We start from the raw sequence: 18,399 nt of genomic DNA, 5'->3' as shown, positions 1-18,399 counted from the left end.
CAGCATGATCCTGAGCTTCCAGTGGCTGGTCATTTCAATTCTCCACCTTGCTCCCACACTGACCTCTCTCTCCTTGGCCTCCTGCAGTGTTCCAGTGAAGTTCAATGCAAACTCGAGGAACAGCGCCTTTTCTTTGAGTTCAACAATTTGAGAACGTAACTTCTTGTTCCTATTTTGTTTCCTTTTTCTTTGCTGTTTTTGTTTATCCCCATTGTTTTTCTCGCTTTTGCATAGTAGCTATTTATGATTTTGCCATTCACGCCTCATCTAGATACCTCATTTGTTTATTTGCTCATCACATTATCACTCCCTTTGGCCTTGCACCATCATCCCTTTTGTTACTTACACTCTCCTGCCTTCCGCTCTATCACACAACATCCCTTTTGTTTTTCTTCCCCCCTGCCCCTTTCATTTGCTCAAAACCTATTACATTCTTAACTTTCCCCAATCCTGATGAAAGGTCACATATCTGAAACATTGAGCAGGATTTAATGTGTGGGACCCGGGCTCCCAACAACCAATTGGAGACCCGGTGGAGGCCCCATGATGCTTCTCTCTGGGAGGCCTGATGCAATTCCCAGGTAATCAGGCACTTACCCAGAAAGCGTCAGGCCTTCCACACAATCAAGCCCCCAGTAGTGGAAATCCCACCCCCAAGAGCTGCTGACCAATTAGAGGCCAGCAGCTCTCCAGTATCAGCAGCGCCGCTGGGACTGGTGGCCACTGCTGGTATTGAGCTCTGGCCTCCCTTGAGGATCGCTGCTGGATCCCAAGATAGAGGTGAGTGTGGGTCGGAAAGGGGTCGCAGGGAAGGGGTTGCTGGCAAATTTGGGGAGGGATGGCTTCCTGCAGGGCCTCCACTTCCCGATGCACTGAGTACCTGTGAACAATGGACACCCCCCACCCCCCAGCCAACCCTGGTGGGTCAACTTCATGGCAAGCTCCCCTCCTGCTACTGGTTGGACACCAGCAGTGACAGGACGAGGCCCTCAAGTAGCACTTATCTGCCTCTGGGCAGAAAGGCCGCCCTCCACCCTCCCTCTACCCTTCCCGTTCTAAGCTTGATCGGGAGGAGATGGAAAAGCAATGGGGCCCCCACCCTGCACCTTCCCACTCTGAACCCTGTCCCACCAGAAACACCCTCCGACTCCAATCACAGGAAGAAGAAAAAAGACGACGATCCTGATCAGTAGGAAAAGAAAGAGAACTAAAAGGGATCAAACGCGGCCTCCCATTAACTCTGTTTCTCCTCTACAGATGCTGCCATACGTGCTGAGTATATCCAGCATTTTCTGTTTTTAATCCCTTGACTACTAACTAGCCCAGTAACATAACCACACTACCATACCGCCGTTGACAAGCTAAAATATTTCAGTGCTTCACGTAACATTTCCACATTGGTTGCTGCTGTAACATTGTCCACGAGTTGTAGATTGACTTATTAGTTATTATTAATCTTATTAATCTCCTCATTATTAGATTGGAACATGTCCGACCAAAGAAGATAAGGAAGCGTTTGCGATCGTCTCCGTACCTCTTTCGGAAGTCCGAGATTTAGATTTTGCTAATGATGCCAGCAAGGTGCTTTACGCAATCGTCCAAAGGTTGGAGGATGGTACCATTACCCAGAATGAAAGAAGGTTGGTGAATGCTCTTTTAAAATCTGCGCTATTCGCAGAATTTACAGCATAGATTGTAATGTTTGTGCTCAACGTGAGCTTCTGTCCACCCTATTTTATCTACTAAAATAAAAGCAAAATACTGCAGACGCTGGAGATCTGAAATAAAAACAGAAAATGTTGGACAAACTCAGCAGGTCTGACAGCATCTGTGGCGAGAGAGACAGAGATAACGTTTCGAATCTGTATGACTCTTCTACAGATCTAAAGGGAGGTAAAGATGTGGTGAAATATATACTGATTAAGGGGGGATGGAGCAGGCGAAGCTGGATAGAGGGCCAGCGATAGGTGGAGGTAAAGGAGAGATTGCAAAAGCTGTCATGAACAAAAGGTCAAAGAGTTGTTAATGATGGTGATACTGGCTAAATGAGATGCTAATGGTGACAATGAAAGCAAAACGTGATAATGGCCGGACCAGGGGAAGCACTCTGGAAAGTGACAGATGGCCCTAGTGGGAGTGGGGTGGGCGGTGGAGATGGGGGTGGGAAGAAAGATCGAAAATAGGCTAAAAGCTGGGGATAAAACAATGAATGAAAATGGCAATAAATTTAAAAAATAATAATGAAAATAAGTTTAAAAAAATAATAAAAATGAATGTGGAAAAAAGGGGAATGAAAAACAGGGGTGGGGATGGAAGAGAGAGTTCATGATCTAAAATTGTTGAACTCAATGTTAAATCCGGAAGGCTGTAAAGTGCCTAATCGGAAGATGAGGTGCTGTTCCTCCAGTTTGCATTGGGCTCCACTAGAACATTGCAGCAGGCCAAGGACAGACATGTGGACATGAGAGCAGGATGGTGTGTTGAAATGGCAAGTGACAGGAAGGTCTGGGTCATGCTTGTGGACAGACTGAAGGTGTTGTGCAAAGCGGTCACCCAGTCTGCGTTTGGTCTCTCCAATATTGAGGAAGCCGCATTGGGAGCAGCGAATGCAGTAGACTAAATTTAGGGAAGTGCAAGTGAAACACTGCTTCACCTGAAAGGAGTGTTTGGGCCCTTGGATGATGAGGAGGGGGGGAAGTAAAGGGGCAGGTGTTGCACCTTCTGCGATTGCATGGTAAGGTGCCATGGGAGGGGGTTGAGGTGTTGGGGGTGATGGAGGAGTAGACCAGGGTGTCCCGGAGGGAACGGTCCCGACAGAATGCCAACGGGGGTGAAGGGAAGATGTGCTTGGTGGCGGCATCATGCTGGAGTTGGCAGAAATGGCGAAGGATGATCCTTTGAATGCGTTGGTGGGGTGAAAAGTGAGAACAAGGGGGACCCTATCATGGTTCTGGGAGGGAGAGGAAGGGCAAGTCATACGGACTCAAAACATTATCTCTGTCTCTCTCTCCACAGGTGCTGTCAGACCTGAGTTTTTCCAGCATTTTTTGTTTTCGTTTCAGATTTCCAGCATCCGCAGTATTTTGCCTTTATTATTATGACTTCTTTGGAACTGTTTTCTGAAGAAGAGTGAAATTGGACTTGAAATGTTAACTCTGTTTCTCTCTCCACAGGTGCTGCCAGACTTGCTGAGTTTTACCGCATTTTCTGTTTTGATTTTATCCACTACTTCCTGTGGTAACAATCTCCACATTCTCACCACTCTCTGGGGAAAGAAATTTCTCCTGAATTCCCTATTGGATTAATTAAGGACTGTTTTACATTTATAGCCCAAAGTTTTAGTCTCCTTACAAGTGGAAATACTTTCTCTACATCTACCCTATGGAACCCTTTCATAATTTGATAGACCTCAGAGTTAACATTACGTGATTTGATTTTATGAAAACTGCAAAATGAAGGATCATTTCACTGGTGCTGTATTGTTCTGGAATTCTTCTCTGTCACCAAGTACCATTTATCTGTGAACTAATTTGTTTTAAATGACCCTTTCCCTGTCCTAGGGGGCTGGTGGATGGGAGAAGGATGGTTGGGGTTACCATGACAGTAGACTCAATGTTCCACCTATTCTTCATCTGTCCGTCATTTCCATGCGTTGGTAAATGACCCAGTGTTCCCTTTTGTGCTGTTATTAGACTGCTGTGCTTGTATTTCTCATTAACCTGTTCACTGGGGCTTGGAGGAGTGAGGGGGCTAGAGCAAGGTGAGGGAGATTGGGGCAATAAACACAGGTCAGTCTGCTGGGAGAACATGATGGAACAAATCAGGAGAAAATCTGTTTGCAGCAGTTGATCTTTCACATTGTTTCTCAAAGATAAAAAATATCAAAAATGGTCTCTGTCTTCCCCGCCCCCCACCTTCACTCAGTCTCCCCGTCCTCCCCCCCTCACTCTGTCCTCCCCCCACTGCCCCTTCATATGCTGATCCTTTATTATTTCACTGTCTCTCCCTCTTTCTAGTTGGGCATTTCTTGCACTTTTTACCCTTGTGTCTTTTTTGTATTTACCTTTTCCTTGTCTTTTTTTTCACTTTCTGTTTGGTAGCTGTATTTTTCTTTACTAAAGGAAGCTCAGGGATTGTACCCCAAATATTTCACTCAGATCCAACTTGACTCCATTGCAATATGTGCTCCAGCTATTTCAAAAATGTGGCACCTTACCTTTTTCTTCAGGAGCAATGTTTTACAAAGTCAGTGACCATGGCTCTCTCAACCCTTGATAGCCGCCAACACCTTGGTGGTGTTCTCAAATCTTATACCTGTTCTGCTTCTTAAACTGTCAGTGTATTTCCTCCTTTGTCTCCCTCTTGCTCTGCTACCCTCAATTTTGCCAGGAACTACCAGATATTCTATCAGACTCCCAGATGGGATCAAGAATGGGGTTCAACAAGGCTGCGCCTTAGCCCCTACTCTGTTTTGTATCTTTTTTTGTCCTACTAACCTATGCTTTCCTTGGAGCGTACCTCCACACACAATCAGATGGGAAACTCCTCAACCTATCAAGCCAAGACAAAATTGCAGCAAAAGTGGGGAGTTGGTGGCATAGTGGTTTGTCGCTGGACTAGTAACCCAAAGACACAGGGTAATACTCTAAGGACCTGGGTTCAAATCCCACTATGGCAGATAGTGAAGTTTGAATTCAATAAAAGTCTGAAATTAAAAGTCTGCTGATGACCATGTAGTTTGTCATAAAAACCCATCTGGTTCACTAATGTCCTTCTGGGAAGAAAATCTGCTGTACCCAGCCTGGCCTACATGTGACTCCAGACCCGCAGAAATGTGGTTGACTCTTAAATGCCCTCTGAACAGGGCAAGCAGGCGATGCCCACATCCCATGAACGAATAATTTTTTAAAAATGCCCTGATCGGAGAATCAGGTATGCTGATGATGCTGCAGTAATTGCCCAGACAGAAGACCAGCTAATGGACTGTCTGTCCCATGCCTGTGTCGTGTTCTTACTCACCATCAGTGTCAAGAAATCTATAGTTATGGAACAGGGTGCTGTGGTCAGACTCAACAACACACCCCTGGATGCAGTCAGCAAATTCTGCTACCTTGGATCTATGGTGACCGGCAACCTGCCTCTTGATGAAGAGCCCAGCACACACATTGGAAAGGCAGCCACCAACTCTGGTTGGTTGACAAAATGGCATGGAGAAACAACAAACTGACCTGCAAAATCAAGATGCTTATCTACAAGGCTTGTATACTCAGCATATTGCTGTATGGTAGTGAAGCCTACACAACTTCTACCTACCAAGAGAAAAAGCTCAATAATCTCCATCTCCAGTGTCTATGACGCATCCTTGGCACCACATGGAAAGACAAAGTTACCAATGAAGCAGTCCTTTCTAGGGCAAACCTGCCAAGTTTGCTAGTGCTAATCAAGCAAAGCAGGCTTTGCCGACTTGGGCATGTGCATTGGATGGAAAATGACTCCGTCCCCAAGGGATGGAGGTTTCCTGCACCAAGAGACCAGCAGGGCACCCAAGCTCCGGTTCAAGGATGCTGTCAAGAGACATGAAAGCCCTCAGCAGCAATCACGACAACTGGGAACCTCCAGCTGATGATCAGTGCAAATGCTAACTCCAGCTGTGGGCAAGAGTTCGCCACCATGATGACATGTGGTTTCAGAAACAGCAAAGTAGACACCAGCCCTGCCCACAAGGTACCAGCAGTGATCATCCTGCACTGCCGGCAAGGGACAACTTCACTTGTGGCAGACTTTGCCTTGTTCAACAACAAAAGAAGTGCAGCAGATGATCTCCTGTGACCTCGCCAACATTCTGAGGCTGTACTCCCATCCTCTCTCTCTCAGATGGAAGGATGCCAATCACCACATGTTCTAGTTTCTCTCTCCTCAGTACACGCCCGAAGAATCGTAGCCTCTTGGTGAATGTCTGTGAAAGTTCTTCTTCTCGTGTGCCTGCTTTGCTCAAAATTTCCTCCATTTAGTTGTGTGTGTTGTCCGACTAATCCTATTCATATTTCTCAGAAACCACAACTCTGTTGCCATTAATTAATCCTCCATTGTCTTACTTATATTCCAACTTTTGCATCTATAAAGGAACATTGAGCAGATGTAGCATTTTAGTCATCTCGTTCTGCTTTTCATACAGATGTCCTTGCTTTTAAAGAGATCTGACATTTTTGTGAAGGTTTGTTTTGCAAGTGTAATATGGAATCTCAGAATTGTTATGGCACAGAAGGAGGCCATTCGGCCCATCAGGTCTGCGTTGTGTCAGGCTCTCCGAATGAGCGACTTATCTAGTGCCATTCTCCCTATAACCCTGCATGTTCTTCCTTTTCAATTCCCTTTTGAATGCTTCAATTAAAGCTGCCTCCACCACGCTGTCAGGCAGAGCATTCCAGACCGTAACCGCTTGCTGTGTGAAAAAGTTTTTCCACATCTCACTTTTGCTTCTTTTGCCAATTACTTTAAATCTGTGCCCTCTCGTTCTCGATCCTTTCACAAGTGGAAACACTTTCTCCCTATCTATTCTGTCGAGACCCCTTATGACTTAGAATATCTCCATCAAATCTTCTCAGCCACCTTTTCTCCAAGGAAAAAAAGTCCTCACTTCTCCAATCTATCTTCATAAATGAAGTTCCTCATCCCTGGGCCATTCTTGTGAATCTTGTGATTTATATGAAATGTAATAGAAAAAGGGCTATGTAATTCATAAATATAAACTATATAAATACTTACATTTCTATAGTGCCTGAGCTCAGCTCTTGCGCATATCTCAAAGTGCTTCACTTCAATGAATTTCTTTGAAGTGCAGTAAATTCTATTATGTGGTGGTGGTGAGTTACAGTTCACTCATGGAGTCTGTGGCAATGTGCACTTTTACATGCATGTTGTAGTCTGGAGCTATGGATAGTGAAGGTAGAGGCTGCAAAGTTGTTTCCATCACATGGTTGACCAGGAAGCTCTCCCGCCCTTACCGCCTCCCATTGGTGTGTGTTGGAAGGATTTACAGGTTAATACTCAACCTGTTTGACCGCATTATGAATACACCTTCCTTCGCCACCAAGTCCTGGGGTGGGACTCGAACCTGGAGCTTCTGGCTCGGGGGCAGGGACACTACCCACTGCGCCACAAGATCCCCTCTATTATGTAAGTATGCAATGTAGCTATGGTTCACGCAGAAATCTTCCACAAACAGCAATAAGATGAGGCTGCTTCCTCTTTGGGCTGTGACATGTACCTTTTACAGACTGATCAAGTCCTGTTGTAGGGATTGATTCGCAATCTGCAGGAAATGTTTCGTTAATAGATAACAAAAAAAAAAATAAACAGAGCAATTTGAAATCAAGAAGTAATCTGTTAATTTATTGACAGGTTTGTGACAAAGCTGCTGGAAGACTTGGTTTTCTTTGTTGCTCACGTGCCCAGCAATGGTCAAGAAGTCCTGGATGTGATTATCACAAAGCCAAATCGGGAGAGGCAGAAGCTAATGAGAGAGCAAAATATCTTGAAGCAGGTCAGACCACTTCACTACTCTTTGGAAAGCCTTGATTTTTCTCCTCTTCACATAAGTAGTTACACAGCGCATAATCTAAAAAGACCAGTCTGCTTTGCCAAAGGTATAATGAATGAGGTACCACATCTGTGAAGTGCACTTTGTTGAGTTTGCTCCATGTAATAGTGTGAGTACTGAGTTATTTATTCAGCCATTGCAGGCACAGAGCATGTATGGCTCTGTTCAGTCTCTGGATCAGGAGAAGGCCTTTGACAGAATATCGCACACCTACATGGGGGATGTGCTCTCCAAAATGGGGTTTGGGGAGGGAATTCGAAATTGGATCCAACTGCTCTACACTAACATCAGTAGCGCAGTCTCAATCAACGGGTGGGAAACAGATAGCTTTCCGATTAAATCTGGAGTCAGGCAGGGCTGTCCTCTCTCGCCTGTCCTTTTCGTGTGTTGCATAGAACCCTTTGCCGAGTCCATCAGGAAGGATCCGGGCATAAGAGGAGTGACGATCCCAGGCAGTGGAGGCACTCAGGTAAAAGCCTCCCTGTACATGGACGACGTCGCCGTCTTCTGCTCGGATCCGCTGTCGGTGCGCAGACTGATGCACATCTGCGACCAGTTCGAACTGGCCTCGGGAGCCAAGGTAAATCGTGGGAAGAGCGAGGTCATGTTCTTTGGGAACTGGGCTGACCGATCCTTTGTCCCCTTCACTGTCAGGGCTGACGGCCTGAAGGTGCTGGGGATATGGTTCGGAGGGACCGGGGCATGCGTTAGAAACTGGAAGGAGCGAGTGGCTATGGTGAAAAGGAAACTGGGCATGTGGGAGCGATGCTCCCTCTCCATTGCGGGAAAGAACCTGGTCATCAGGTGTGAGGTACTCTCGCTGTTGCTGTACGTGGCGCAGGTCTGGCCCATTCCAGACTCCTGCGCGATGGCGATCACTCGAGCCATCTTCCGCTTTATCTGGAGGTCGAAAATGGATCGTGTCCGCAGGGACGCGATGTACAAGCCTCTAGATAAAGGGGGAAAAAACGTGCCCAACATCGCCCTCATACTGATGGCCACCTTTGTGTGTGGCTGCATCAAGCGGTGCGTAGACCCTCAGTACGCAAACACCAAGTGTCACTACGTGCTGAGGTTCTACCTGTCCCCGGTGTTGCGAAGGATGGGTCTGGCCACGCTGCCGCGGAACGCTCCAAGTAGTTGGACCGTGCCGTACCACCTGTCCCTGGTGGAAAAATTTATGCAGAAAAACACCTTTGACCACAAGTCCATCAGGCAGTGGTCAGCACGTAACGTCCTAGAGGCCCTGAGGGAAAAGGAGAGGGTGGACCCTGTGGGATGGTTCCCTGAGCAGACTGTCAAAGTCATTTGGCAGAATGCCTCATCGCCAGAACTTTCCAACAAGCACCAAGACGTAGCTTGGCTGGTGGTGAGAAAGGCCCTCCCCGTCAGATCCTTCCTACACGCCAGGAGGCTCACCCCCTCTGCACGTTGCCCTCGAGGTGGCTGTGGTGGGGAAGAGACCGTTGTTCACCTCCTTGTGGATTGTGCCTTTGCAAAGAAAGTCTGGAGAGAGATGCAGTGGTTGCTGTCGAGGTTCATCCCGAGCAGTTCTGTGACACAGGACTCTGTGCTCTACGGGCTGTTCCCAGGGACACACACCGAGACAAACATCAACTGCAGCTGGAGGATCATCAACTCGGTGAAAGACGCGCTTTGGTCTGCCCGAAACTTGTTGGTCTTCCAGCGCAAAGAGTTGTCCCCGACCGATTGTTGCGGACTGGCACAATCCAAAGTCCAGGACTACGTGCTGAGGGACGCACTAAAGCTTGGGGCAGCTGCCGCAAAGGCGCAATGGGGAAGGGTCGCTGTCTAAGACCTTTCTACCACAGCGCACCGAGAGACTGGGAACTGTTTAGAGCCCCTCGGGCTGTACAGATCAAAATGAAAGGCTGTAAATGATTGTAATATTGTTTGTACTGATGCACCTGGTGATACATTTTGTAAAAGTTTAACCTGGATTGTACCCTTGTAATGTTGTTTTTGAAATGGTTTGGAATGTGATTGAAGATATTTTATGAATAAAGTATATTTTTGCAAAAAAAAAAAGGCTCTGTTCAGTCTCTGTAAATATGTCAGCCTAGTAGGTTTGAACCCACAGCTGACTGTCCATCTGGTGAAAATCTTAAACTGAGCGCTTTCGCCAGAACAATACCAGGGTTTAAAGGGTTAAATTACGAGGACAGGTTCCATAAATTTGGCTTTTCGTCGATTGTAGATGATCAAAGGGTGATCTAATCGAGGTGTTTAAAATCATAAAGGAACTTAATAGGATAGATACAAAGAGACTATTTTCTCTGCTGGAGGAGTCCAGAACAAGGGGACATAATCTTGAATCAGAGCCAGGTCATTTAGCAGTAAAATTAGCAAGCACTTTATCACACAAGGTGGAAGATGGTGGGGTAGTGCTAATTTTAGTGGACTCACAATTCAGAGACCCAGGCTAATGCTCTGGGGTCACAGATTTAAATCTCACCACAGCAGCTGGTGGAATTTAAAATTCAATTAAATCTGGAATTGAAAGCTAGTCTCATTAATGGTGACCATGACAACTATCATCGATTTGTCATAAAAACCCATCTGGTTCACTAATGCCCTTTAGGGAAGGAAATCTGCCATCCTTACCCGGTCTGGCCTATATGGGACTCCAGACCCACAATGTGGTTGACTGCCCTCTGGCCAAACAAGTCACTCAGTTCAAGGGGAAATTAGGGATGGGTAACAAATGCTGGCCTTGCCAGTGACACCCGCATCCCAGGAAAGAATAAATTTTAAAAATCTAATACAACCTCCCCGCAAAAGGCTATGGATGCTGGGTCAGTTAAAATGTTCAAGATTGAGAAGGTATCAAGGGATATGAAGAAAAACTAGGTCAATGGAGTTAAGCTACAGACCAGCCCTGATTGGATAACGAAGAAAGTTTTGGGGGTTGAGTGCCAACTCCTGTTCTGATTTTTCTTATCACCATAGGAGTTGCGACATTTAATGCTAAGAGAAATAGAAATGGATTGAGATTAAGTTTTGGTGTGTTCGAAGAAATGAGCTGCGCGAAGAATTGAGATTCCTGCCAGCACCTCCCATCATTAGCTGATGTGTCTCTTTTTTTGGTCAACTTTCATGACAGATCTTCGGAATTTTGAGGGCCCCTTTCAAAGACAAAGGAGAAGGGCCAATGTTAAGACTGGAAGACTTGGGAGATCAGAGATATGCTCCTTATCGATACATACTGCGGCTCTGTTACCGGGTCCTTAGACACTCTCAACAGGACTATAGGAAAAATCAGGTCAGTACTGTCCATTGTGTACAACAGCAGGAGTGGCTGTTTGTGTATATTTTCAACACTCGCGTTTAAAACAGATTCTTTAAATTTACCTTTGGGAAGGAAATATTTTACCCACGCAAGGCTCAGGTCTGGAATGGATATGGATTTATTTCATGGAATGTTTTTAGAACCAGCGAGGAGTTCTTTTGGCCCATTGTGTTTGTGCTGCCTCTCTGAAAGAGGCTTCCCCACTGCCCTTCCCCACCCCCCAACACCCTTTAATGTATTTTCTTTTCTCTTTCAGGAGTACATTGCGAAGATGTTTGGTGTCATGCAGTCCCAAATTGGATATGATGTGCTGGCAGAAGACACAATTACAGCCCTGTTACACAACAATAGGAAGCTGTTGGAGAAGCACATTACAGCAAAGGAAATCGAAACCTTTGTCAGCTTGCTGCGGAGGAACAGAGAGCCCAGGTGGGATAGTGTTTGATCCTTTCTTTTCCCAATGTTTTTCACTCCTGTTGTGGCTTTAAATTAAATTTCCTGCAGAGGTTTCTTTGGAAAAACTCTCATTTAGACCTGTGCACCATGCAGTGGTCTTAACAGATATTACTTGCAAGCCTTGGCATCATGGTATTTATCTATTAATCTATATTAGGTTAGAAGATTTAAAACTGCACTAGGCTAATAACAGGTAGGAGCAGACAACCAATCAGAAGGTCAGTAACTGAGGTCAGATTTGTTTGCTTCCATTGTGGTTGAGCTGGGAGGCGGGAGAGCTGGCAATATGGCCGGGTAAGGTGTCGGCACTGGAGCCTAATGTCTCCCCATTGCCATGGCATATTACCAGCAGCGGGAGCCTTAGTGCTGGGCAGCCACGAGATCTACATTGGTCCAAATAAGGACCACTTCCCACCCTGTGGTTCTCTGCACCACCCCCCCCATCACATGTGGAGATTGCCAGGCCCGGGAGGGTCCCCTGTCAGAAATGATCGCCCCTGCGCTGTTGGTACATACCACCCCAACAAACTGCAACCCCCACCCCCCCCACTGATCACGGGGGGTCTCCCTGTCTGGCCTCAGCTTTCTCCCCAAAACCAACTTGCTCTTCGAGGGTCCCTTGCCATTGAGGTGCCTTCATCCTGGAGTTGCAGCCTGAGTAATGACCATCGCTAGCAGTGACTGTGCCAAGGATGCTGAGCTGCCGGCCCTCTGATTGGATGACAGCTGCAGCAGCGGCTGCTTAACTGGCCGTCACCTGTGATATGCTGCCTCAGGGTCCACCACACCACCACTGCTGCCAACAACTGGATCGACTCCCACTTTCGGCCCCGGCGGGGGAATTTGTCTCCCCCCAGAATTTCACCCCAAGACCCTCCTTATGGAGAAGAGGGGGAGAAGCAGAGAGATTCTCCTGGGTTAGAACGCCTGCTCGATACTGGAATCACATTGAGGTTTGTCGTTGAGTGGTTTGTTTAGGGTCTATCCTAAAACCCATTCAGAGGAGCCGATAGACATTTGATGGAAAAGAAAAACAAGCAATGAGTGAAAGACAGCTCCACAGGACTGAACTGCAACTAAACCTTCAAAGCGATGGGACTCTAAATACAAATTTAATGCTGTCATAATGGCTCAGACATTGTTGGAACTGGGCATCTTATGCTTTCAACGCCAATTATTTTTGTACTGCAAATCAATGTAAATGCAAGTTCATAACGATGCCAAAGCTGACAGGGCATCTGAGACCTTGATGAACAATGGGCCCAACAGCCTGTTTCCTTAACTAATAAGATTAAAGGATAGAGAAGGAAACATTGGAATTACCAAGAAGGAAATAGCGTGGGCTAGAATCATATCTGGTATAGTAAGAGAAATAAAGAGATTGGGCCAAGAGGGAGAAAACACAATGGATAAGTAAGAACAAAATTTAAAATTTAAAATCTGAATGTTGCTGAAAAGAGATACATTTTTGTTGAAGTTTTCAGTCTTGTATCCATCAGGACAAATGCAAGAATGCCAAATTTCAAACAGTCACAGCAATTTATACTACTTATACTGATACATTATTTATTATAGTTTTATACTATTATACAATTTGTACTACTTTTCTCCTATAGTATAAATTGTTGTAATCATTTGAAATTTGGAGTTCTTGCATTTGTCCTGATGAGTGCAAACTTTGGCAACATGTCTCTCTTTTCAGCAATATTTACATTCTGTACTACCAAACAAGTTAAACATTTTAAACAATTTGCTACCCGCATATCTCTTCCTTATCAGAAATTGAAGGATATTTTTGCCCAGTAATAATTGCATGAACCTTCAACTCACCGTTAGTTCACCGGCAGATTCAAGGTGTGCCAGAGGGCAGTGAAGGGATTGATGCTAAAATACTTAACCATTTGTGGCATTGATTTTCTTGCAGGTTCTTGGATTATTTGTCAGATCTTTGTGTGTCCAACAACATTGCCATCCCAGTCACTCAGGAACTTATCTGCAAGTTTATGTTAAACGCTTCCAATGCTGACATTCTCATTCAAACCAAGTAAGCAGTAATGTCCTTTACAGGATTATAGATCTTTATAACTGGACAGTTTAAGATCACCCCTGTGGCATTTAGAAGTTATAGGGAGAGCTGGTACAGTTCCCTCTTCACCAGTGTGTCAGCTGTCTATATGGTTATCAATATGTTCTTCTAAATTGTGAATTCTAAGATTTATTTATTTTTAATTTATTTTAAAAATCCAGAATTATTATATGCATAATTGAAACCTGATCAGTTTTAATTGAAGTCATGCAAAATGATGGTATAACAATGGAGCTTAAACAAAGAAGATGAGGATGCTGGAAATCTGAAATAAAAACAGAAAATGCTAGAAACACCCAGGCTGATGGAGCATTAACTCTGTTTCTAACTCCACAGCCTGAGCTGTTCAATGTTTCCAACATTTCCTGATTTTGTTTCACAGGCAGTTATTTGGACAGCCTGGGCCTTACCTGCGGAAGCTCAAGGGAATCATGGGTAAATGTCATGGGAGACAGTGTTCTATTTTTGGGCTGTTGTAAAGTTTGGTTTTTGGAGGGGGTGTTGGAGGGGTAGCATCTGTGTGAAATGGTGCCTCTGAAATATTTCATTATTTCAAAGGAAAAAGGTCCAAATGGCTTGTGAAAACTTCTTACTCTTTACAAACCAGCAAGGGGTACATAAAAAATATGCAGTGAGTCTATAACTGAAAAGCTGTTCCCATCAGCTGATGATTCAAGGACTAGGGGACACAGAGTTAAGGTTTGGGGCAAAAAATACAGTGGGGAGCATGAGGAAGAGCTTTTATATGCAGCAAGGGTTAATGACCTGGAACTCGCTGCCTACAAGGCTGCCAATTGGATGGGCACTCGGGAATTAAACTTGGAGGACTGCAGGGATAGAGCAGGGGAAGTGGGATTGACTGGATTGCTCAACTAAAAGCTGACATCAACGTAATGGGCTGAATGGCTCCCTCTGTGCTGGAAGTGACCCTTTGGCTCTTATTTACAGTCCTTTGTAACTCTAGTTTTGCTAATTCTTGTGTGCCTCATGTCCATGTTTTACATGTTCTGCTTTGTAAAGGCTGTTATCAAATCATGGGGACTTCAGTATGGACAGTTGTTTACTTGAAGATTACGTTGATGATGATGAGGTTTGGTTATACTGGATCGATGGAGTCAAGGAACCTCATGGCAAGTCTATCCGGCAGCTAGCTCAGGAGGCAAAGCAGGGAAATAAAGAACATACGGATATTCTAACATACTACAGGTAATTTGTCCTTAATTACTGGTAAAGCAAGTTTTTGAAAAAAAATTGTTCTTGTGATGTGGGTGATGCTGCCAGGCAGCATTTATTGCTTATCTACCACAACAACAACTTGCATTAACATAACCCCTTTAACATTGCAAAATGTCCCAGGGGGTCTCCGTAGTGTGTAAGCAGAAAACTACTGACATCAAGTCAAAGAAGGAGACATCAGGGCTGGTGACCAAAAGCTTGGTCAAGGCGTTAGATTTTAAAGAACATCTTAAAGAAGGAGAGAAGATGTGGAGAGGTTTAGGGAGAGAATTCCATAGATCTCTGAAGGTTGTGGGAATGGAGGAGATTAAAGAGACAGGGAGAGGGCAAAACCATGGGGGGATTTCAAAACAAGGGCAAAAATTTTAAAATAAAGGTGTTGCTGGTCAATGAGCACAAGGGTGATGGGTAACTGGGACTTGGTGCAAGTTAGGATATGGCAGCAGAGTTTTGGATGAACTCAGGTTTAAGGAGGGTCGAAGATGTGACTTGACGGTAACTTTAATCACTGCCTTTTTCCTGTATCCACTCTCACTTTTCCTTCCTCCAGGTACCAGCTGAACCTCTTTGCAAGAATGTGCCTCGATCGTCAGTACCTCGCCATCGACCAGATCTCGACACAGCTTGGGGTGGACCTCATCCTCCGCTGCATGTCAGATGAAAGCCTCCCTTATGATCTACGGGCTTCCTTCTGCCGGCTGATGCTGCACATGCACGTGGATCGAGACCCACAGGAATCAGTCACCCCCGTGAAATATGCCAGACTATGGACAGAAATCCCCACCAAGATCACAATTCATGAGTATGCCTCGTATTTTGATACTATGTGTTTATTTAAATACAAGCATTTTTAGCAGGCACCCCGAAATAATGAAACAATTGGATCTGCATCTCCCAATGCCATGGCATTTTAGATTGTATGCTTTCTTAAAATCGTAGAGCCAAGCAGAAAGAAAGCGTTTACATTTGAATGGCACCTTCCATAACCTCAGGAAAGAATGAATGAAGGGCAGTTATAAAGAAAGAACTTCTATTTCTATAGCGTCTGCCACGACATCGGGTCACCTCAAAACCTTCACAACCAAGCTCTTTTGATGCGTAGTCACTGTTGTAATGTAGGAAGCACGGCAGCCAATTTACACACAGCAAGATCCCACAAGCAGCAATGTGATGATGACCAAATAATCTGTTTTTGTGATGCTAGTTGATTATAATTAATAATTTAATAACTAATAGTCAAGACAAGTGAATGACCTTGTTTAATTTATGCTTTGGCTGTTTGTTTAAACTTGATTATGACCAGGAGCTATCACAGGCAGGAAGTGGTGGCGTAGCGGTAATGTCACTGGACTAGTAATGCAAAGGCCCAGGCTAATGCTTTGGGAACAAGGGTTCAAATGGCAGCTGGTGGAATTTGAATTCAATAGAGATACAAAAACCCATTTGGTTCACTAATGTACTTTAGGGAAGGAAATCTGCCATTCTTACTGGTCTGGCTTACATGCGACTCCACAGCAGTGTGGTTGACTCTTAGCTGCCCTCTGAAATGGCCCAGAAAGCCACTCAATTGTATCAAACTGCTACAAAGTCTAAAAATGAACTCTTCCCCCCCTCCCCCCCCCCCCCCACCCCCAACAGCACTTTGGGTGTACCAACGACACATGGACTGCAGCAGTGTGTATCATCTACAAGATGCACTGCAGCAACTCACCAAGGCTTCTTCGACAGCATCTTCCAAACCCCTGACCTTTAACATCTAGAAGAACAAGGGCAGCAGAGACATGGGGACACCACCACCTGGAGGTTCCCCTCCAAGCTACTCACCATCCTGACTTGGAAATATATCACCGTTCCTTCACTGTCGCTGGGTCAAAATCCTGGAACTCCCTTCCTAATAGCCACTGTGTGACAAAGTAAACTATCCCTCCTCATCCTTCTCAACCTGTTTGCAGCCTTGGACATGGTTGACCACACCATCCTCCTTAAACACCTCTTCACTGTCATCCAGCTGGGTGGGACTGCACTCGCCTGGTTCCATTCTTATCCATCTACCTATTTTGTCAGTCATGGCTCAGTTGGTCCCTGGGTCAAGACCCACTCTAAGGCTTGAGCACAAAAATCAAGGTGGACACGCCAGTGTAGTGCAGCGCTGTCAGAGGTGCCGTTTTTCAAACCGAGGGCCTGTTTGCCTATGTGGCTGGATGTTAAAGATCCCATGGCACTATTTTGAAGAGCAGGGGACTTTTCCCCAGTGTCTTGGCCAATAATTACCCCTCAATCAACATCATGGAAACAGATTACTTGTCACTATCATATTGCTACTTGTGGGAGCTTGCTGTGGGTCAATTGGCTGCCTCATTTCCTACATTATAACAGTGACTTCAAAAGTACTTAAGGCACTATATGAATGCAAATCTTTTTTTCATACACGAGGGAGAAGGGAATAGAAATGTGCAGGGTCGGAGGTAACCAACACAAATCAGTTGGGCTGAATGGCCTGTTTCTGTGCAGTTGATTCCATGGAATATTGTGTAATCTGTGGATATTGTATACTTTTCAATATATATTGAGCCAATTCTTCCATGGTATGACAGTCACTGTCAGATTGCCACTCCACTCATTGTTTCCTACCTAAGCCTGGAGCTGCACATTTCTCACCTGGACTTCTGACCCAGCCCTAATGAGGAATGTGCAGTGTTCCTGGTTCCTGAACCAGTGAAGGGTAGCATTGTCAGGGGAAGTGAAGCCATGTCCCCCCCGCCGTTATACAGCTCTAGCTGCCATAAAGCGGGAAGTTTAAAGGTCCTAGCCACATTGACAGGAGAGAAGGTAAGTGTGTAGGGTAGGTAGGTAGGATGGTTCGCAGGGTGGGGGGGATGTTGATTGGGTGGTCAGGGTGTTGGGGCGGTACTGGGGGTCAGGTGATGGGAGGGGTGGTTGAGGGGGGTTGGTCGTCAGGGGTGGTATGGTAGTCGGGGGAAGTGGTCGGATGGTCAGAGGTGTAGTCTGGTGGGTAGGGAGGGTCATCGGCAGGGGGTGGTGGCTGGGTGCTCAGGAGGGTAGCTGGGGATTTGTGGGGGTAGTTGGGGGGTCCAATGGGAGGGGGGTTGGGGAGGGGTAAGTACCATAGTTACTCAGGAGTTACAACTGGTTTTAATCCTTCTAACTTTTCCTGGGTAACTATTTTGCTAAGAGAATCTGAACCATCTGAAGCCCTCCAATCTAAATCTGAGCATCAAATGGTTCCAGGTGCAGGATAATTGCCCAACAGAAATTCCCGGGCAGTCTTTGCATGGAGACTTCCAGGAGGTATCTTCTGGAGTACCTCTGGGTACGACAGCCCACACCTCCCTGCCCCCGTCCCCCCCGGGGAATGGAAATTCTGGGCTATTGCTATGACCATGTGTGCACCGATGTCAGGACTTGCCCTTTCTCTCCCACTCCTCCTCAATTGATCCCAACAGCGTTTTTGAAATCTATAAGGATGAATGTGCTAATTCAATGTACGTACTTAACCTTTTATGTGCTGATTGCAAAGAAATCAATCTGACAGGCTTTCTTGAGTTTAAAGACAAAGGGTTAGTTTTATTGTGCAACAAAACCGCAACTGTAAAGATATAAAAATGTTCAAAAAGTAAACACTATATATATATATATATATATATATATATATATACACACACTAGCAGGTGTGAAATTCAATAGGTGGTT

The 18,399-nt window shown here is 45.4% G+C and overlaps 1 protein-coding gene across 1 annotated transcript in view; it reads left to right on the top strand.

Moving 5' to 3' along the window:
• The window catches only part of itpr2 (inositol 1,4,5-trisphosphate receptor, type 2), a 244,007-nt gene that overhangs the window by 50,862 nt on the left and 174,746 nt on the right, over positions 1 to 18,399 (top strand). The window contains exons 9-15 of the mRNA XM_078554637.1: positions 1,480 to 1,640; positions 7,402 to 7,543; positions 10,725 to 10,883; positions 11,167 to 11,339; positions 13,291 to 13,410; positions 14,473 to 14,658; positions 15,239 to 15,490. Coding sequence (XP_078410763.1) covers positions 1,480 to 1,640; positions 7,402 to 7,543; positions 10,725 to 10,883; positions 11,167 to 11,339; positions 13,291 to 13,410; positions 14,473 to 14,658; positions 15,239 to 15,490 — 1,193 coding nt within the window. The remainder of the gene's footprint in view (positions 1 to 1,479; positions 1,641 to 7,401; positions 7,544 to 10,724; positions 10,884 to 11,166; positions 11,340 to 13,290; positions 13,411 to 14,472; positions 14,659 to 15,238; positions 15,491 to 18,399) is intronic.

The sequence above is a fragment of the Cetorhinus maximus genome, chromosome 12, assembly GCF_964194155.1.
Source record: "Cetorhinus maximus chromosome 12, sCetMax3.hap1.1, whole genome shotgun sequence".
Lineage (NCBI taxonomy): Eukaryota > Metazoa > Chordata > Chondrichthyes > Lamniformes > Cetorhinidae > Cetorhinus > Cetorhinus maximus.
Note: the sequence above shows the minus strand (reverse complement) of the source record. Positions and strands in the feature narration are given on the sequence as shown.